This window comes from Misgurnus anguillicaudatus, chromosome 22, assembly GCF_027580225.2.
Source record: "Misgurnus anguillicaudatus chromosome 22, ASM2758022v2, whole genome shotgun sequence".
Lineage (NCBI taxonomy): Eukaryota > Metazoa > Chordata > Actinopteri > Cypriniformes > Cobitidae > Misgurnus > Misgurnus anguillicaudatus.
Window position 1 is genome coordinate 47,842,844 of NC_073358.2, and position 22,190 is coordinate 47,865,033.

Here is a 22,190-nt window from a genome sequence, read left to right on the forward strand (position 1 = left end):
GCGGCCCGACTGCTTAATTTTCTCTGGCGGTTGCCTCCGTCTAATAGACCGCGGCAGGCTGGCGGCAAGCCGCTTTGAAATCTTCTCAAAATCAACATTGGCCATTGGAGTTAAAGTACTGACAGCATTTTAACTTTCACATTTGAACGGTTATAAAATCATAATAGCCTATATATGTGAATTATACCAAATAGGATAGTTGTTTTGCTCCAAAGCAAAGATATGTAAGTTATGTTTATACGAATGTGTTTTAAGTTAGTTTCCTTTTTTACACCCTGAGTTCAAGCATGTTTCACATGCATCTAAAGCCAGTAGGGTTTATAACAGATTCTTGAAGTTTTAGGAAATTACATTTAAATTACGTTTAAACTCTGAAGCGATTATACAGTAATATATGTGAAATATATCGAATTATTTTATCACTTAGGTGAACATTTGTACATGTCTTTGATTTATGCACTTGACTGGAAATTTCCTTTATGTCTTTCATTATTTTTCAACATCGATTTAATTTTTTTTACCTTTTACGTGTACAAGGATTATTTTGCGATTGCGACCTGTACAAATTAATTGAGACAAAAAAAGAAAGTGTTAAAGCACAAACAGTGAAGTACCGCCACCGGTCGACAGGGGCAGCACTTAAAAAAGACGGAAGAATTGTAAACCGGAAGATAACGTGTCCTCCCAGAGAGCACTCGGCGTCACACATTTCAGTGTTTGAAGAGAGGATCAAGATACAGATTCAAGACAAAAGTCATCAATTACGATCGTTTAAGTAAGTACATGTTTCATTTTTGTGTAACGCAATTATGTTCATGTATAGAAGTTGTTTAAATTACTTCGTTTGTCTGAACAAGTATGCTCCCCTAGCTAAAGTGGCTAGCAAGTAAGCGAACACATGCTGTTTTGCCTTTGTTATAGTACACACGGAGGTTAAGCAAAGTTCTAGTTCTTTTATTTTTTATTTAAAAGTTGTTAGTAAGACTATGTTTGCTCTATGCTGCTTATCCAGTAACTGAAGTTGTATTAACAATGTAGTTTTATTCATATTTTCTTGCAGATAGCTTGCCCAGAGCACAGCATCTCGTGCACAGCATGAAGTTTTCAGCTATCAAGGTATATTAGGCATGTGTCTTAGTGTGCAGTGTTTTAACAATATTTAAAATAGTGCTTTTAGTTGTTGTTTTTTTTATATAATGTAGATTTCTAGAGGCTCCAGAATGAAAACCAAGCCCTGCACTGCAAAAAATGAAAGTCTTGCTTGGTTTTCTTTTGTCTTGTTTTCTAGTGTTGGTATCTGAAAATTCTTAAATTGACACACTGACTTTGTGGGCAAGTGGCTTGGGATATTGGGTTTTGTTTATTGAAATAAATGATGAAAATCGGGAGTTTTTTGTTACTTAAAACAAGTAAAAAATTGCCTGTGCAGTAAGAAAAATAAACTAAATTCCAGTTTTTAACTTAATCAACTTAAATTGAGTTTATTTTTCTTACTGCATTGGCAGATATTTTGACTTGTTTTAAGTAAAAAGAAAGGCTCTTGATTTTTATCATTTATTTCAATAACGGGACTTGGTATCTTGGGCCACTTGCTTACCAAGTCAGTGTATCTCAATTTGAGAATTTTTAGATATTTATATTAGAAAACAAGACAAAAAACTAGGTAAGACAATCATTTTTTGCAGTGTGAGGGAGAAGAACCAAGCCCCGAGGGAACGTAGTGAACGAGGAGGTAAGAACATGCACTCTTTCTTAAATTTTACTTTTTTTGTCTGTGATGTAGGTCCAAAATTACCATATGCCTTTTATTTTGTAGCTTCGGATGACAGCGGCTTACTTTTAATGTTGCTTGACAACACTTTGAGGCAGGATAAAATGCTCCAGGAACAATTTGTAAGTGTGCTAATTTTGCCGTAGGGTAAAAAGTAAAATTAAGTTTGTACACTGCATATACAGTCTGAATCCACAGCCTGTCTCACATTTATGTATGAGAAAATTCTGAGAAATGTAATTTGTAACACTTTTTTTGAATTTTCAGCTTTAGAGTATCTTCTCTAATCACCTTTCAATTAATACAACCTGGATTGGTGTAGGGAATCAAGCATGTTTTAGAGACCTGTTTCTGAAGACCATTGTTCAAAGTAAGTTAGATTTTTATATTTAAGTAGATGTGTATGGCCTTATGTTATTCAAATGGAATGACAGTTCTGTATTTTCTACAGGAGCCATCCGAAAGAACCCGGCAACCCAGGATGCCACTGATGGGGCTGTCCAGGTTAATGTTACGCTTAACCTGAAAGGAGCATCTCACCGTGAAGGCGGATAAAGGCGGCACACAGCTGAGAGGGACCCACAGCTGACCCCTTAAACCGAGGCTGACTACTGACACCCCAGCATCACTGACAACTGGAACCCTTTCTTTATCCTGCAGTCAGTAACATCAAGAAGTGTGACCGTACACTCAACCAATCCACACTTCACTGTGAAAATTACTTTTCTTTTTTTCCAAATTCCCTGGGACCCTGCCTTGATGGCAGCTCCTCGGAAAGATATGGAATGGCGAGAAGGTTTGTCCTTTATACAGGTGCACGAGATAAAGTACTGATCATAAGCGCCTCATGCTTATACATTACATTCATGTGGATCTTTTTTAATGTCTTTAGTGTCTTTTACTGTTTTTTTTTTAGTCATGTGGATTTGTTTTTTTTAATCATTCTGTTTATGTTGATGTGTGTTGTGTTATAAGCTACTGGGACCTTGAATTTCCCATTGAGGATCAATAAAGTATCTGTTCATTTTTCATTCACAAGAGACAGATCATATTGCAGCAAAGTAAAAATATTGTGTCCCAGGTCAGCAATGCCATTATAATAGTCTATTCTAGTCCAGAGCTTTACTCTAAATGATTAACACTTATCCTATTGTTAGAAATGACTATTATTTGGTATGCTGGCCATTCTTTGGTACCAAATATCCTCATTACTTAATATAATGTTTACTGGTAGCCTAATTATTTTCATCTTAGAGCTGACCTCTAAATTATTAACAATTGTTGTAAATGTTCTAATTTGCTTGTAATGTTTTTTTTTAAACTAGAATTTATTTGAAAACCTGTATGTTCTTTAGTACTTTTTTATTTTTCAGTTATTTATATTTTAGTGCTCTTACACATCTTAGTTCAATGACTGTTAATGTACTTTGAAATGTGGAATAAAAACTCCAAATGAGAATTTGTCTGATTTGATCAATCATTATTTTTGATAAACTGCATACTAGAAATAGCCTATATAAATATTATATATATATACAATAAGCGGCGGCAAATCGCTCGAAAATAGCGTTTGCCTCCGACGGGCCGCGAAAGAGCCGCCTTCAATATAAAGGCGGCCGAACGGCGGTTGGCCAGCGGGCCAGCCGCGGATTGAAGGCGGTAGACAGCCGGCTGCCGCTTTCAAAAAGCGGCTGCCGCCGGCGGACCGCCGTCAGACGTGTTTGCGATTACGCCTTTATGACGCTTCTACTGTCGCCAGAGAACCGCCGGTGGTCCGCCGACTCATTGTTATCTTTTGCTATCTGGGTAGTTAGCAAACACGTTAGCGTTGCATAACTGTTTACAATATATCATTTCAGTTTTCTCTGGCTCCATAATGTAATTTAAAAGTTAGGACTGCTGACAATTCTCATGCGATTGTCTTGTGCATCTCTTCAGTAAAGCCGGTTCACTAGTAGTGGGTCACCATCAGCTGCTTTCAGAAGCGGCAACCGGCAGCCGGTTCTGAGAGCAGGTGATGCCGCTTTACTACTAACGACGAGATTCGCGTGACAATCGCGTGCAAGTTATCGTGCAGCCCTGCTTAATATGTGTTTACTTAAGCCGGGTACACACCAAAAGATAATCGGGCTGATTTTGGGCCAATTTCCCCCCTTCCGACAATCCTAGCTATGTCCCGAGTATCGCGAAGGTTTCACAGATTATTTTATCAGATTGTCCCTTCATGTGAGGTGTGTTAAGAGTGTCCGAACCTGCTCGGAAGAACGTCGGAGCCGCGCCGATCGCGAATCGTAAATATTCAACATGTTGATCAGAAATCCTGATGTGTGTGGGGAAACCAGAGGACAAACGCGAGCACGCTATTGAGATTATCACATGAAACGAAACCATATCCAATCAGAAAGCGAGATGAGGGAAGACGGAAGCAGTCATGGTGCAGCACAAAGGCCGCTTCTCAATCCGTAGGTCGCATTTCCAGGCTGTATATACGTCATCAAGACTATATAAAATATATAAATATGTAAAATTGGCTATTATTCGTTGTTCATCGTATATTGTTTTAATAAACGTATGACTTGTGAATGTAATGCTCAGTTAACTTGAATAAACAAGGTTTAATGACGTATGTAGCCTGCATATGCGACCTCCGCAGGCTACAGCCTTCGGATTGAGAAACGGCCAAAGTGAAGTTGATGTGGACAGCAGAGATGGAGGATCAGCTTGTTGATTTGTGGCAACAGTACGAATGTTTATACAACGTGTCTTGTAAAAATTATTCCAATCACTCTCATTGAAATGTCTTCCTGCATATCGTCCGCCATGCTTGTTTTGAAGTCTTGCAAGATTTTGTGGGATTTCCTGTGTTCACAGTCGAGACTCTGATTAAAAATCTGTTTGTGTGTGGTATGCTGTCTTTAACACATAATGGCACACCACACACTATAGGAGCAAAACGGATAAATCTAGGATTTTTTATCCTCAAGTTTGTGGTCCATCACATTTGATGTAAAAAATCTTCTGGTGTGTACCCAGCATTACGGGTTGTGGATTTAAGGTCGGATCCAACAAAGGACTGCAACATCTTTGAGTAGATTCCTGGACAAACCAGCATTGAACTGCCACACCGAAGCAGTCACTTGTGAAATGTTTAGATCAGACGGCTAAAGTTGAACTAATTGTTGAGGAATATCTAATTAAATGAATATTAGTCATTGTTCTCGTATATTAATGTTTTCAGAAGCCTTTGCAATGATTTAGTTTCCTGACATCCATCAATTGAACAGCATTTTCTCACGTGGTGTGATATTACTTCGGAGTTTGTTTAGCAACAAGGGGGTGGGGCAGTGGACGGTGGACAGTGCTCGGGGTGGAGACTGAAGGCGGCGACTGTCTCACGGTGACGTAGCAAATTCACGGAAGTACAAACGAACTGTTTTAACTCACAGCTACTTTAAGCAGGCTGTGTGAATTTGACTCTTAAATGACTGTTTTGAAACTTATATGGTACTTACATAGCCCCTAGACCTCAGTTATCATGAAAAAAGCCACAAAATTTCTGTTTTTACCATACGTGACCTTTAAGAAAAATTTTCAAGTTTTTTTTGCTTACCCCATTGGCAGATTTTTTTGCTTGTTTTATCCACAAAAGCACTTAAATTTGATATTTTGGTCTAAAAACTAGACTTATTTTCTTGGGTCGTGTTGCACAACAAGAAAAAGCATCTCAATCTATGAATTTTTAGATATTTTTTACTGAAAACAAGACAACAATACTAATTTTTTTTTTCTTGAAAATCATTTTTTGCAGTGCACAAACATAAACAATTTTATCGGCATGAACAAAGCGTAATAAATGCTGATAAACTATATTGCTCATTCATGTTAGCTAATACATTTACTAAAGTTAATAAATACAACTTTACTGTAAATTTGCTGACATTTTAGGATACTATTTTTTAGGAATATTACTCTGATTTGTTACCTTTACAGTATTTCATATTGCAAAAATAACATAAAATGCTTATGAAGTCAGGTGACCAGGTGTTAGGGTTATTGCGCACTCAAGAAGCTTTACAACACATTTTACACAGTGATATCAAAGCTCATTGGCTCTTGTCTGGTACGTCACAGATTTGCGACACTGCCGTCTTTCAGTCGATGTACATTTGAAACGCGCGCCTTGACAGAGAGATGCTGGACTAACGTTCTCGTGGATTAATAACTTTAATACTTCTCTGTACAACACCTTGCCAACACATCACTTACTAATTTAGAGCTTAATATCTTTTTTTATTTTACACCTTTTTCTTTATCTGTACATTTTCTGTAAAAAAATACTAACTAACCCCTGGCTATGTGTTAGACTTGATGAGACTAGTTCTAGTGCACTTATGTATAAGTCGCTTTGCACAAAAGAGTTTGCTAAATGACTCTGTAAATTTAATGTAAATTTCTGTACTTCATATACTCCAGAGAGGGCCGCCGCTGCAGCACATCGACTTTTTAACTACTTTTGCTACTGCTTTTGAAATCGCAATAAATAAGTTATTGTAATTACGCTTGTCTGTCTGTTATGCTTTTTAATTCTAACAGTACACGATTTTAGAAAACTGTTTGGGGTACGTTTAGGGGTTGGACTGTATTATATATTGTACTATATCAAAATTTTACTACACATTTCTGTCCATTATGTTGCAGAATATAAAAATGATACATTATGCATCTAAACATTTTGTATAAAATGAGTTTGTGTTAAGGATGAGGTTTGGAGAAGGGTTAGGGTGGTTACATTATTGATAAAATGGTTAAAGGAAATTATACAGCAGTCTTTATGGTATTAAAGATTTGTAAATGTTTTACATTTGTAGCTGTAAAAATGTAATAATGCTACGATTAAATGTTGCAAATACATCTACACATCTAATACGATCACAATGACGATTATTTAATGATTGTGACAGCCCTAGAGACCAGGGTGGTTTTTTGGGGCTCTGTCCTCCATAAAGCCACAACAATAAAGACAGTTTATAGTTTTTTAATTCATAACAAATAAGATTTCAATGATATTTTGACCATCGAACTAGGAAATGTCCCCGTTTTTCATTTAAAAAACCTGGTCACCCTATTCTGAAGGCTTTTGAAGCCACACTAAAATATGGATACAAAAGCTGTCACTGAGGCAGTTCCCTTTAAAAAGGTCCTAGTATGTACAATTTAGGGACAGATATGCAGGGGCGTCGGACTGGGGGTAAAACCAGTACTGATTACCAGGGCCCCAAGGAGAGAGAGGGTCCTTTAAAAGTCTGGAATATATTTTATTTTACCTAGATATTTTCATTTCCTAATTAAATTTCATAATGAATGTCAAATTAAATGTAAAGTTAGTGTATTGGCTGAATAACTGTTTGACTGACTACACTTTGTATAAGTAAAAACTATCTAAACTCTAATGGTCCCACCCCTTGCTAATGCGCCAAATGGCTTAGTCAATCTGCACGTGCATTTTGTTTATGTTACTTGAGCTTCTGGTAGAGCGTAAACTTCTGCGATGCGGTTGAAATGTCTTTCTCAGAGGAAAAATGGGGGGGGGGCATCAGGACTGCCTATGCATAGGGCCCGGGACCTTGTTCTACGCCCCTGCAGATATGAATACATTTGGTACCAATATGTACCTTTGATGTACTAATATGACCTCTCGGGGTGCAAAGGTGTACTTTTTGAAAGGATACTGGCCCAGTGACAGCTTTTGTAGCTTTATTTCTGAAAGTGTATTCTTTCTTTTATAGATTAAAGGAAAACACCACCGTTTTTCAATATTTTACTTTGTTCTTACCTTAACTTAGATGAATTAATACATACCTATCTTTTTTCAATGCGTGCACTTTTATTCTTTGTACAGCGTTTTATGAACGTGTTAGCATTTAGACTAGCCCCATTCATTCCTTTGGCTCCAAACAAAAGTTTTATTTTGTGCCACCATAGTTACTCGTGCATCTACTCATGTAACATGAAAGTGTTTGGTGGCTTCTAAATTCATCCCTGTTTGGAGCCATACATGTAGGAATGAATGGTGCTAGGCTAAATGCTAACACATTCAATCTGTACAAAGATTAAAAGTGCACGAATTGAGAAAAGATAGGTTTGTATTAATTCGTCTAAGTTCAGGTAAGAACATAGTAAAATATTGAAAAATTGTGTTTTCCTTTAAATTGCTAAAATGGCTTGAATGGTTTAGAAATGTTTAGAAACACATAAGATAAACTTTCTATATAAATCGTAATTTATTTCTGAACGATAGGTATTTGAGCAATTATTATTTAAGATATTATAATTTATGCGTAATTTCTTTTGTTTTCCACAAAAATATTTGTGTCTCTTCTGACTGGGTGGGCCAGCTGTCAATCTGAGTGGGCCAGTGCCACCCTGGCCCTTATGTAACCTCGCCACAGGTACAGGTGCTTGTTGATATTTCTCAAGATTGGCAGCATCTGTCGTGTTTGAATAAGCAGAATGAATATTTTTCTATACAGATCGTATACGTCTACTTTTGTGTTCCCCAGTCAAAGGAAAATCATGTGGATAGTAAAAACGAATGCTGGTGAAATATTCACAACTATAGGATCTGTAATAATAAAGCGCTAAAATTAAACTCTAGAATTACAATGTAATCATGTCTAATGTAATAACAGTTACTGTAATAGCAAACCCGGGGGCATATGGTCATCAGATATGAAGCTCGAGACAGACAAGTGAGAGGCATCTCTCTCTCTCTCTCGCTCGCTCTCTCTCTCTCTTGCTCGATCGCTCTCTCTCCCTGCTTAATCTCACAAAAAGAAAGTTAATGGTGAAAAAGGATTAATTAGCTCTCTTTGAAAACTTTTAATTCATCCCTGTCTTTGTAGTTCTTTGTCGTCTTAGACTGTGATATATGCATCTGTTACTCTCTGTGAAAACTGTGTTTTGACTGTTATATCAGAACATTTTATTTATTTAATAATTTGCAAAAAACTAACTCTAAAGCACATTCAGAGGCAAACTACATCAAAAGCTGTCACACTCAAACAGCGAGCAAGACCTTTTTCTGGAGGTCCTTAGAGAGTCCCAATAAATGTGTGTGTGGTTTAAGATTTTTTCTAAATTGCTAAAACACATTTCTCAAAACCAGCACTATTTTTTTTCATAAAATGTGTTTATTATAGACAGATATATAAACAATATCCACTTCAAGTATATAGACAAAATAGTATTAAAATATTGGTCTGCAAACTTCATTTTAAGCAAGTGTTACAACTAACCCCCTGCCTGTTACAATTAACCCAACCTATGGGGTAAGTTGTAACGTTTGCACTTCTATCATGTTTGATGTAATTGTCCAAGAATGGTAACTAACTTCAAATGGTCATTTGATGTGTGTGCTGCTTGTGTAAAAATATAATTAATCAATATTTTTTAATGATTGAGCCAAAACTAAAAAGCGTAAGGATGTGCCCCGCTGTCCCCTACTGCAAGTATTTTTTCAGCAGTTTTTTCTCATACTCCTCCTCTCAGACTTTTTCCTTATTTGATGATATCTGTGTTGTAGTTGTGTTCAACTGCCTATATGTTTAGCATTTTGCAAAGCAAACGCATTGCAGTGTGAAATGTGTTTTAGTGAGAAGTTTGTGTTTAGAGCTTTGCAAAAAGAGTGCATGAGTTTTACAAACAGCGTCTAACTACCTATACTCCTTTAAGGTTTTTCCAAAAGAATGAATTATTTGACAAATGGGTTTAGGCTACTGGGAATTTAGTTCAGAGAACTGGGTTTAGTGTTTTAGCACATCAGAAAAACTGTAAAATAAATATGCTTGGCTGCATTTTAATCTATAACTTATAAAAATAAGTTTGCAGTAAAAAAACAAACTCACAAACCTCAAAATAACCTGGCAAAGAATTTTACTCAAATTTTACTGTTACTCATTTACTAAAACGTCTATGGTTGTGTTTTTAACTTCCTAAAACGTCTTGCAATTGCTTTAACAGTAAACTCAATTCCTTAAATCTGTTTCCACACTCTCAAGGGGATCGCACATCGGCCGCTCAGCTCAGCGCCGCGGCGTTCTAAAAAAAATCGAACACATTGTTTTCTATGAGTATACACACCCAGCTGTGACTCAGGAAGTTTCTCAAATCCCTGTCACGCCACAGAGCGCCACTTATATAGTTTAACATTAAATAACATCATATTTGTCCCAAAATCATTAACGATTAACATTGGCTGCTAACGTATATTTTGCATTTCGAAGTAGACACTATCTGACGAAGCTTGCGCTATTTAATGTGCACTTCCGGTTTACAATACCTCCGAGTTGTCATAGTCGCGACTCGACGTAGCGCGACGCTGAGCTGTGTGGCCGGTGTGCGATCCCCTTCAGAAAAAGTGGTACAAGAAGGTACAAAAGTTGTCATGTACCTAAAAGGTGCATATTGGTACCTCGCATGTACACATTGGTACCAAAATGGTACATATTACGACCTTTTAAAAGGTACCATCCAAGTGACAACTTGTGTACCTTTTAGAGTAGAGGTGGTAGAGGCGTCAAGCGCGAGTGATTTCAATGTTAAGCCAATGCGTTGACGTGCGTCTGGAGGTCTCGCAGCGTGAATGAGGCGTTTAGCGCGGTGTGGCACACGCCATTCCGCCTCATTCGCGCGTCTAGAGCATCGCCATGGGAAACGCGCAAGTTGAAAAATCTGAACTTTGGCGGAAAAATGCGCCGCGTCAAATTTATCAAGTACTGTTTGAGTCATTTATGTGATGATCAACCGATACCAATAGCATCCCTAGTAGGAAGGAACCAACACCATCTCGTTGCAATTCATATAAATTTTACAAGGTGGTTAATTCGTAGTCATCTGTACAACCTTATCGTTTTTGTACGATTTGCTTTTGCCCGTGACGTTATAGAGTTAAGGGTGGGATTTAATTACTTGTACACGTACGAATTCCCATGAGATCAGACTGGAAAGAACAAATAAAACAAAAACAGTATACAGGCAACTTCTTTCACGTTAACCAATTAGGACTTTGCTCTAGTAGTGACGTGATAACAGGAAGCGAGCGGAGTTGCAGAAGCCCCTCCCATAACGCAAATTTCCGCGTGAATGTCCGATGAGTACAATTTCACGCGCGGCCTTCACGCTCGAATGAAGCGAATACACTTAAAGGTGCTCTAAGCGAATTCACCCGTTTTAGACCATAAAACATTTTTTGTTACATACAGCAAACATCTCCTCACTATCTGCTTGCTTCCTGTCCGCTGATCAAATGTAAAAAAAACGCGATCTCTGTAGACAGCCCAGGCTCCACAAACTGCAATAATAACAAACTGGCCAAACCTACACCAGAAACCATAACAAAGTATTCTAACCAAAAAACGCCAAGAAGTATTTGGGGGTTGGGTTTGGGCGCGTTCATGAAAGCACGGAAGGGAGGGGGAGGAGTTAACTACGCTCAGTTTGTTTGAAAACACATTTCAAAAATCAACACACAGATTCGCTTAGAACGCCTTTAACATTTTCAAGCGTACAACTACGCGCGGTAGACGCAAATTTGACGCCTCAAACACGTCTGGTGTGAACCCACAGTAAGAGTGCATTATTATAAGTACATTATACATCAATATATATATATATATATTAAATAAACATAAGCTTTATTTAAACTCTTTATTGTTTTGTTGTCTCATACCACTAACTTGACAAAGGCAGAAAGTAGGGATGCTCTGATCAGGATTTTTGCAGGTGCCGACTACCGATTTGTTGTCTTCGTGATCAGCCAATACCAATGCCCAATACCAATTCTTCAAGCTGACATGCAAGCTCTTAACATTTTTAACCATGTCAACATTTTTTCTAAATAAAGTAATATCACAGATGACGTCTTTGTTATATTACTTGCAGTAATTAAGTGGCCTAAATTATTGTTTTTTAATAGAGAATCAAATAAATAAGCACAACAAAAATTCCTTCTATTAAGAGAAATTTAATATGCCTTTAAAAAGGCTTATGTTTTTGAAAAGTAATGAAAGTAAAGTCTTCAGTGTATGAATTAAATAAACACACATTCGTATAAACTACAACAGTTCTTCAGTCAAAAGCAAAGAGTAATTTTATTGAGAGAATTAGGTTACTGTAGCTTTAAGACGTAGCTGTAGCCTTACTGTCTGTGTGCGTTTGCGTCAAGTAAAAGGAAACTTTTAAAACGCATGCAAACAATAAACTTTCGGCATGAAGATTGATATGTGTTGTATACGCTGTTTGATTGGGATGTGAAGACGCGTTGCGCTGTTAGGACCGGAGCGTGTCCTCATAGAAAATACACAATGTTATCTCTCTAAAGGCAGAAAACGATTACAAAAGTAAACAGAAGGATAGCATTATGAGATCGGCAAATTTAGCCAGTACTGTTTGAGTCATTTAATTCGATGATCAACCGATACCGATCTGCGGCCGATCGATAAGAACATCGCAAGTAGGAAGGAACCAACACCATCTCATTGCAATTCGTAGTAATCCGTACAACCACATTAGTTTTTGTATGATTTGTTTTTGCCCCTCTTATAGAGTTAAGGGTGGGATTTAATTACTCGAATTCCCATGAGATCAGACAAATAAAACAAAATCAGTTTACAGGCAACATCTTTCACGTCATTTCAAAGACAAAAGAAAGCATAATTGCATTTTTATGAACATTTTATGAGCTTTGGGCTGAAAGTCATAATTATGTAAATTATACCGCAGGTGGGTCAAGGCATGTTGCTGTTCAGCTCAATGTGAACAAAACACTAAATAAAACATCCACTGTTCAGAATTACCTGGTTGACGGAGTTGAATAATGAATATTTTTTAATCTTTTATAGTCTTTTCAAATCAGACTCACAAATACACAGTTGCTTAATAATTTTGAAAACTATAAAACATTTGTTTAAATGAATAATTTATAGTAGTCCTGTCAATTATATTTGAGAAGACATGTTTTTTTTTGAACGGGTCATAACTTTTTTAAATATAGTGAATAGCAAATGCTCTCGCGCAGGATGGGCTGTAGTCTAATCGCATCCCATACAATACAGGGCTGGAACAGTTGTTCAGTTGCCTAGCAACAGGCAAAGGTGGTTTCCCCAATGCAGAGACACAACGAACATTGCCGTAGTAGTTTCCCTCATTTCTCATCATTATTATTCATTTTCATCCTGTTCTATAACTGACCTGAGAAATGTTTTAGTGTTTGACTGACAGCCACAAAATAACTTATGCATGCACGGTGCCTGTACCAAACAAGACCTTGATGCATCATTTATTCATGTAGTTACACTAAAGTGATTTTGAAATTCTCACATTAAGCTCAATGTATTATACGTTTAATCTGTATGCCAAACATCAGTGTGAATAATGTTTTTCCATCTTTTTATATTTGTAACACATGCTGGTGGTCAGTAAGGATTTGTAGGTCTTGTATCTGAATAGTAGGAGGCCACAGAAATTGACAAATGATCACCTTTGTATTGCAGTAATTAGCAGGGTTGTCAATCAATACAGGATATATTTAGACAGGAGGATTGTTTGACTATTTTTGTAGTCCGGCAGTACCTGCTAGACATTGTTATTAGATTAAAACCGACAAGCTTCATTTTCTTTTCAATCAAATAGATTTTTGCCAGACAGATGAACCACAATATTCAAACTTTGATTACATTTTTCATTCTTCATAATGTATCGATGCACTTACAGATATTCAAAATATTAAATTTTTATCAAATGTTTTACAATACTTTACAATTACAAGTTGTAAAATATTTATTCCAAATTTGTTACACGGGTTCAAACCAGGCGTGTCACACATCAAGACAAAACATTTCGATCGCCCCCTCGTAACTGTATGCAGTATATGTCATAAACTATTACATCTCGAATACATTTTAGTTAAAGTTAATTATCAGATGCTATTAAAAAGATTTCTGACTTAAATTGTATGTTTGTGGTTGAGTCAAACATCACGATCACTACTGCGCAGAAATTACATCATCGATTATAGGCCGATATATCAGTGCATCCATATTATATATTAGGGCTGTCAAAATGAATGTGTTAATAACGCATTAATGTAAATTCCTTCTAACCACACTAATTTAATTAAGGTATCAATTTCTGTGTGACCCTTGGCCTATAGCCCATTGTTGGATCAATTAAGACGCAGCCTTAAGCCGAAAGTATACTAGGGACGTCCGCGTATGCGCGCCGTCCGCATGACGTCATTTTCGTCATCAAGAGGGTCCGTTGCCGGCCGCGCGGACCGTCCGCGTGCAGCCCAAAATTTGAGACCGCGCGGACAGTGCGCGTACAGTCCGCGTACAACAGCGCATGCGCGTTAAAATATTTAGACAGGACACTCCACTATAAACAATTATACAAAGGAAATAGACAACATTTTGCACACACACTATCGTTTTTCTTCTTTAACTTTTACTTCTTCCAAGAAGAGAAAGCACTGGAGCATGTTTGTTTGATTCCTGTTCTTTGTTGTCTTGTTGTTTGTTCTAAACTGTGTTTGCAATGGTGGATCTGTTACTTTTCTTCACCTATCCTAATGTTTTAATGTACTGTAAACGTCGCCAAATCAGTGCTGTCCTGACAGCCTGTTAGACTAATAATTTGAATAAGAAATCATTTGTATTGCGTATAGTGTCGAACGCGGCCATCCGCGTGTGGCCGCGCGGAGTATACTCGGAAAGCTTCGCGGACGCGTGCGCGCACGAGCCGGACGCGGACGCGGAAAAAAAGTATACCCGGGCCTTTAGACAGTAGATAATCATCAAACATCTACAATGATCTTTATTTATTCGTTTTCTGAGAGGTGTACCATCCTAAATGCTTAACTAATACAAAGGATGCGTGTCCATCCAGTTGCACATCGTAGATTTTGTTTTTAAAAAGCATGTTTTAGAATTAGAAAATAAAGTGCAGGACTTGCTTGATGTTAAAAGAGTTATTAAGGGGGCGTGCACACCAAAGCTTTTATGCCCGCAGCCGGTGCATGTTTTCTATTGTTTCCAATGGAAGCTCTGCGTTTTTCAAATAAGTCAGCAGCTAGTGTTTTTTGTCCGCGCTGAAACCCGGCGCTCTGTGTTTTTTCCACGCTCAGCGCTGAGCATTGAGAGTTAGGGGGCGTGCACACCAAAGGTTTTACGCCCCCGGCCGGCGCATGTTTTCAATTGTTTCCAATGGAAGCTCTGCGTTTTTCAAATAAGCCAGCAGCTAGCGTTTTTTTCCGCGCTGAAACCCGGCGCTCGGCGTTTTTTCCGCGCTCTGCGCTGAGCGTGGAGAGTTAGGGGTTGTGCACACCAAAACTTTTAAACGCAGCTGAAAACGTTTTTTCAGCTAAGCGCCAGCTTTCTTCAGCCGAGCGCTTTGGTAGTTCTGATACGTCAGTTGTGAGACGGTTGGTTGTTGTGATACTTGTCCTGCCCCTCCTCCACTGTGATTGGACGGCTGTGTGAGAACTGACATTGACGAGCGGTGCTTTTCACCTAAAGTTGAATCTAGGGCTGGGTGGTATGACGGTAATATTCCGTTACCGCGGAATAAAATGTCAGACGTAACAGATTTTTCTATTCCGTCGATTCCGCGGAATGCAAATAAGTGGGCGTGGCTAACTCTGCCCTCCAGCATGTTAGACTGAGTGTGACGGAGAAACACGCAAAATAGTTCACTTATAAAAAATGAACGAGTTATTTGTGTCATTTTTATAATAAGTGCCAGTGAATCCACCGCGGGTCACGCAGCGAGACTCTTGTCTTGATCGCTCTCGCGCTCTCTCGCGCTCTCTCTCTCTCCTCATGCAGCAGCCGGCCGGTCTCTCGCATGCAGAGGGCTCTCTAGGCAAGTGCAAGGAGCTGCGACGCCAAATAAAGAGTTCTTCTCGCACATAATGCTAATAGTTGTAAAGTTTTCTGAATTTTAAGCAAGCTAAGACAAAACTCGCGTTTATATCAGTGACACGTGCGCTGCTGGAGCGATGTAGTTTGACGCGCCATTTGCTTATACAAACATATTTGATCGGAAAGACGAGAAAGAGATGCAAATGTTAAGGTCTAAGTTAATAGAAAGTAAAGGGCGTCAAGACCTTAAAACAAACTTTATGATCATCACATCATAGCATCTGTCATATTTATAATATCTAGAGCTTCTTCTCTCATATACAGGTATTTATCCTGTCTGTAGGTTTTTGCATATATTTATTCCTGTTCATTTTACATATTGCATATGTTTAATGTAATATATGCATAAATACAAAATACAATGAAGCCATACTATAGCTTCAATAGTCTAAAAAAGTTAATAACTCAATTAAAAACAAGATTCTGTTTAATCAAGACTTATCTGTTGTTATCTTCTGGGCATTTTCACACTAACTTTAACTTGCCCCTATTTTAAAACTGTGGTGACCATTTAGTTAAAAGCTATAGTGAGTGGTGTATTTCTGTACATTTTTATCATCAAAAAACAATATAAACTGAAAAACATGTATACCGTGAAATATTCCTTTCCGTGAAATAAAATGACTCATTCCGTGAAATAGATTTTTGGTCATTCCGCCCACCCCTAGTTGAATCTCTTTCAACTCTCGACACTCAGCGTCGAGCACGGAAAAAACGGCGAGCGCTGGTTTTCAGCGGGGGAAAAAACGCTAGCTGCTGGCTTATTGAAAAACGCTGAGCTTCCTTTGGAAACAATTAAAAACATACGCTGGCCGCGGACGTAAAAGCTTTGGTGTGCACGCCCCCTTAGGGCGTTTTTCAAATAAGCCAACAGCTAATGTTTTTTTCCGCGTTGAAAGCCGAGAGTTGAAAGAGATTCAACTTTGGGTGAAAAGCTCCGATCGTCAATGTCAGTTCTCACATGGTCGTCCATTCACAGTGGAGGAGGGGCGGGACAAGTATCACAACAACCAACCGGCTCACAGCTCAAGTATCACAGATACCAAAGAACTCAGCTGGGGCTCAGCTGAAAAAACTGCTGGCATTCGGCATCCTCCAGGCGTTTTCAGACACGTTAAAAGCTTTGGTGTGTCCCGCCCCTAAGAGAGATAAAGATCGAGACCTGATTGATGTTTAAAGAGTAATTCTTTAAAGAGTGACTCGAAAATCTTCCTCGCGCTGACTGACACATCTTAAGCATGCACACAGGCGCGCGACCCAGATATATGCACACATAGAAAAAATTTCAGTTGTAAAATATCTGTTTTGACAAGAATTCACACAGATATAATCTGTTATGTCTCAAGTAAATGTTTGATCAACTGCTGGGAAAAAAATATCTGTTGTGTAACATTATATTAGATCCTTGCATTACAGTAGATGATCTTAAAAGTGTCAGTCTCAATGTCAATCAATAACAAGAAAAGAAAAAAATTAATGTAACATATATAGATATTGTTTTTGACTTTGTGTGTGCCAAATCTATTAGTTTTACCTGTGAGGTATGGATGCTGTTGTTTTTGAACGTTAAAAAATCAGGATTTTTCTCAAAATTAACTTTGGTGACTCTTTCACTAATAATAAATATACATTTGCATAAATTATCCATATTTGTCCACGCCCATGTTGATTCGAGTATTAAAAACTGGAAAAGTGTTAAATTAAATTAGCTTAAATACCTGAATTCTCTCTTTTTTTGTGGAAAATATGCCCCTTAACATCCACATACTGTCAGAGAGTCTCTGTATCATCTTACCTTTCTTTAAAACTCAGTTTTATTTCAAAATGTGCTGTGAGCAGCTAAATGGTTTGACTTGGAAATGAGCAAATTAGACAACACACCATATTTTCACTTGAAACCTGCTTACTTCCTTTGTAGCACAGACAATAAAGTCACTTTTACCATCTGTTGTCGTTGGCATATTTGGACAGTAGAGCCGTCATTTCTTGTATTTTTCTCACATTATCTCACTCATTTCCTTTACTCGGGGGAGCAATAGATCCAATGTGTTGTTTTTGTTTGGTCTCTACGTCCAAATAGCCATTCATCAAACCTACAGCACAGTTAGCGAGGCACAAATACTTCTGTTCATACGCAGTGCTGAATATATTATCTGGATTTATAGGAATATCTGGCAACCAAGAGCGCTCATATTTCATAATTATGAATATGACATTATGGCATGACAAGTGGAAAATTGCAAATGACACGATAATGATGTATAGTGTCTATATGGTAATATGAGATTTTTAACCAGCCATATACTGTACAGGATTTGAAGGTCTTGTAACAAGACTTTATGTGTATGCTTGCAAAAATCTTCACTTTAAATCAGTAGTCAAATGAGGCTGCGGTGCAAAGTATTTAAGAAGCAAATTACTGTGGAAAAAATCTATATACACTTGAATGATTTTAACACCTGCCTCTTACAACGTTTCACAGTTATCATTTCTTACAAAGTTTTAATATTACAAAGTTTTATACTTAATAGGTTACATCGCCAAAATGTGCCGTTTTCACTAAATGTGATTTTCTTCCTCAGAAATTCGGGAGGCGTTTAAGGTGTTTGACAGAGATGGAAACGGATTCATCTCAAAGCAGGAGCTTGGCATGGCCATGCGTTCCTTAGGGTACATGCCCAATGAGGTCGAGCTAGAGGTCATCATTCAAAGACTCGACATGGACGGTGAGAAAGCAAAACACAAGCAAACATACCAGTGGCTCTGTCTTATTTCACCATTAACAAGTTAAAATGGTTGCAATCTGTTACCATAATAAATGTGTTCAAATGCATAAAATAAGCAATATCTGTCAAAATCAGCATTATTGAAACTTGCTTTCATGCGTTTACATGCAAATCAATAAAGCGGCTATACATAGATTTGTCAGGTTACTCGCAGTAATGTCACCACCTTTGGACTGCATAGTCATAAAAAAGGCTAAGGGAAATCTTTAAAAAAATTGTCTCGGTTGTCTCTGTTCATGTCTGCACACTGCAAAAAGTGACTTTCTCAAGTAGTATTTTTGTCTTGTTTTTAGTACAAACAAGCAAAATGACCTAAGAAAAGAGTTTCTAGGCAAAAAATATACAATTTAAGTGAATTAGTGATAATAACAAGCAACAAAAATCTGCCAATGGAGTGAGAAAATATTTCTTGAATTAAGTGTTTAAGAATAAAGTAAACTTATTTCAAGATTTTTTTTCTTATTCCATTGGCAGATTGTTTGGCTTGTTTTAAGCACTAATTTACTTAAAGTTTATATTTTTGGTCTAAAAACTAGACTTATTTTCTTAGGTCATTTTGCTCATCAAAAAATACATCTATAATTTAAAGATTTTTAGATATTTTTACTGAAAACAAGACAAAAATACTAAGTAAGAAAGTCATTTTTGCAGTGCAGAATCCATGCCACACTGCAAAAAATTATTTTCAAAAAATAAATCTTAGTATTTTTGTCTTGTTTTCAGTAAAATTATCTAAAAATTATTAAATTAAGATGCTTTTTCTTGATGGGCAAAACGACCCAGGAAAGTAGGTCTGGTTTTTGGACCAAACATATCTGATTTGAGTGATTTTGTGCATAGAAAGGCAAAGAAATCTGCCAGTGGGGTAAGCATTTTTTTCTTGAATTTAGTGTTTAAGAAAACTTGTCAAGATTTTTTGCTTACCACATTGGCAGATTTTTTTTGCTTGTTTTATGCACAAAATCACTTAAATCTGATATTTTTGGTCTAAAAACTAGACTTATTTTCTTGGGTTGTTTTGCTCATCAAGAAAAAGCTTCTTAATTTAAGATTTTTAGATATTTTTACTGAAAAAAGACAAAAATACTAAGAAAACTTTTTCTTGAAAATCATTTATTGCAGTGCATGCCAGTTTTAAATTTCACATTTTCTCAATCAGCTGCATGAATCCAGAGCAGACTTTCATTACAATAAGCTTACTTACGTTTGTGACGTTTATGTTTTACGTATTAAAGGAATAGTCCATTTTCTTAAAAGAAAAATCCAGATAATTTACTCACCACCATGTCATCCAAAATGTTGATGTCGAAACGATTGTCATTTTTGATAGGAAAAATAACAAATATGTACTTTTAAAGCACAACTTTTCGTCTAGGTCCGGTCCAGCGCGACCTAACGTAAATGCATAGTGACGTAGGGAGGTCACGTGTTACATATATAAAACGCACATTTGCGAACCATTTTAAACAATAAACTGCCACAAAGACATTAATTAATATCAGTTGACATACAACAACGTAGGAACGTGCCTCTTTCTCAACATTTGTAAACACTGGGACGGAGTTTCGCGTTCGTCCTCTGTGACCTCTTGACGTCATGACGTATTGCGTGGGGTCAGCTGGCACATCACGACCGGATGACGAGAAGTTGTGCTTTAAAAGTGTATATTTGTTATTTTTCTTGTCAAAAATGACAATCGTTTTGCTAGATAAGACACTTATGCTTTGTTTGGGATTGTTTATAGTCCTTTGAAACTCCGTTGAAAAAAAACTGTTAAGTGTTGAGTTAAGTATTAAATGTTGGGCTCTATTAAAGTCCATTAAAATGAGAAAAATCCTCAAAAAACATAATTTCTTCTCGACCGAACAAAGAAATACATCAACACCCTGGATGACATGGTGGTGAGCAAATTATCTGGATTTTTCTTTTAAGAAAATGGACTAATCCTTTAAGAAAACTGAAAAAGCCGGTTATGGTGTTTACATGAACACAAAATCAGGGTAATGGGCAGAATACCTGTGCTGAGCAAATTTAGCCGAAGGCGTTTGTGAGATTTTTCAGATTAAAGAAAACTTTTTTATGCATTTACATTTGTGTTTACATGACCTTAAACGTTATCAGCAGTGGCGGCTCGTGACTGCTCGTCCGAGGGGCGCAAATTCAAAGTATGTGTCCGGAGTATCATGTGTGTTGCTCGTGTTTTTTAAAATATGTGTTTGTTGCGTCATGTGAACCATCAGGGTTCCCACAAGTCCTTGAAATCCTTGAAAGTTTGTGAATCTGGAGAAAAATTTAAGGCCCTAGGAAGTTTTTGAAAATATACATACATATACTGTATATACAGGTCATTGAAAGTGCTTGAATCTATTTTATGCAAAAAGTTTTCTGAAAAAATATCCATATTATTTCCTGTGTAGTGTACTGTATGATACTTTCATAAAAAAATTGACTTTTTAAGCACACATGCTAAACTGTTCGCTTTAAATGCTTATATCTTCTGTATGTGAATGTTGATTCATACCAAAATGCTTTTTTGGCATAGTTGTGTTTGACACTTGAAAACGTCTCAGGTTACATATATAACTGTTGTTCCCTGAGAAGGGAACGAGAAGCTGCGTACCCCTCGCCATACTTCCTACCTCGCTGTAACGCCGTCTTTGGCAATATTTCAGATAGCAATATACTTCCTGGCTCCTGCATCCCCCTGTCTTTGTCGTTAAGCCTCACCATTGGTTGAATTTGATATACACATTCAGACACACTTACCCTTGGAGGCGTCCCCAAAGTGTCACCACAGTGACGCAGCACGAGTTCCCTCAAAAGGGAACTGTAACAATATATCTATGTAACCTTGCTCTCACTCGAAATGTGTCCCCACATTTAGTCCTTTAATTTGCACCTGGAAAGTCCTTGAAAGGTCCTTGAATTTGAAGTTAACTAAGGTGTGGGAACCCTGGAATCCATCCATTGGAAACAATTAAAACATGCGCCGGCCGCGGGCGTAAAAGCTTTGGTGTACACGCCCCCTTACTGTAGTAAGCTGAAAGTAACTTTGTATAGCACCACCTTCTTATCCTATTACGTCCCTACATTTTTAAAAAATCTCTGTAGAAATGACAGTATTACTGCCAGCTGTTTGCCAGTAACTTACTGTAGATCTAAATTTATGTTATTTACTGGCAACAGTTTTTAACTTTACAGACCAAAACAAAAAGAACAGCCTCATGCAAAGCATTCTGGGAACCAAAATTTGAAGGAAATAAATTTTGGTTCCCAGATTGCTTTGCATGAGGCTGTCATTTTTTGTTTTATTCTGTGAAGATGAAGACTTGTTAATGTTTAATGTTCATTAAACTTTGAACAAACTGTTGCCAGTAAATAACATCAATTTAAATCTACAGTAAGTTACTACAGCAAAAAATTTTACATTGTAAGATGAATCGCTTTTTCCTCACTTTTGTAAGTTGCTTTGGATAAAATCGCTCGATAAATGCCTAAATGAAAATAGACCATAAACTTTTAGTTAAAATGGAACACTTTGTTGATATTTAATGCATTTTTGGTATTGCGGACTTTAAAGCGCACTTCCACCGTTGTGCATAAAGTTGATTAAAGGTAAAGCCCTGCACGGGCCTGAAATCTAGGCCCTGACCCTGC

At 37.3% G+C, this 22,190-nt stretch overlaps 1 protein-coding gene and 1 long non-coding RNA gene across 2 annotated transcripts in view; both read left to right on the top strand.

The window, feature by feature from the left end:
- Window positions 1–22,190, top strand: part of cabp7a (calcium binding protein 7a) — a 68,656-nt gene that overhangs the window by 36,694 nt on the left and 9,772 nt on the right. The window contains exon 3 of the mRNA XM_055198421.2: window positions 18,330–18,473. Within this exon, the coding sequence (XP_055054396.1) occupies window positions 18,330–18,473 (144 nt within the window). The remainder of the gene's footprint in view (window positions 1–18,329; window positions 18,474–22,190) is intronic.
- Window positions 552–3,230, top strand: LOC129420425 (uncharacterized). Its single transcript, XR_012365267.1, has 6 exons — window positions 552–775; window positions 1,061–1,116; window positions 1,203–1,732; window positions 1,817–1,893; window positions 2,039–2,141; window positions 2,223–3,230. It is a non-coding gene; the product is annotated as an uncharacterized lncRNA (long non-coding RNA).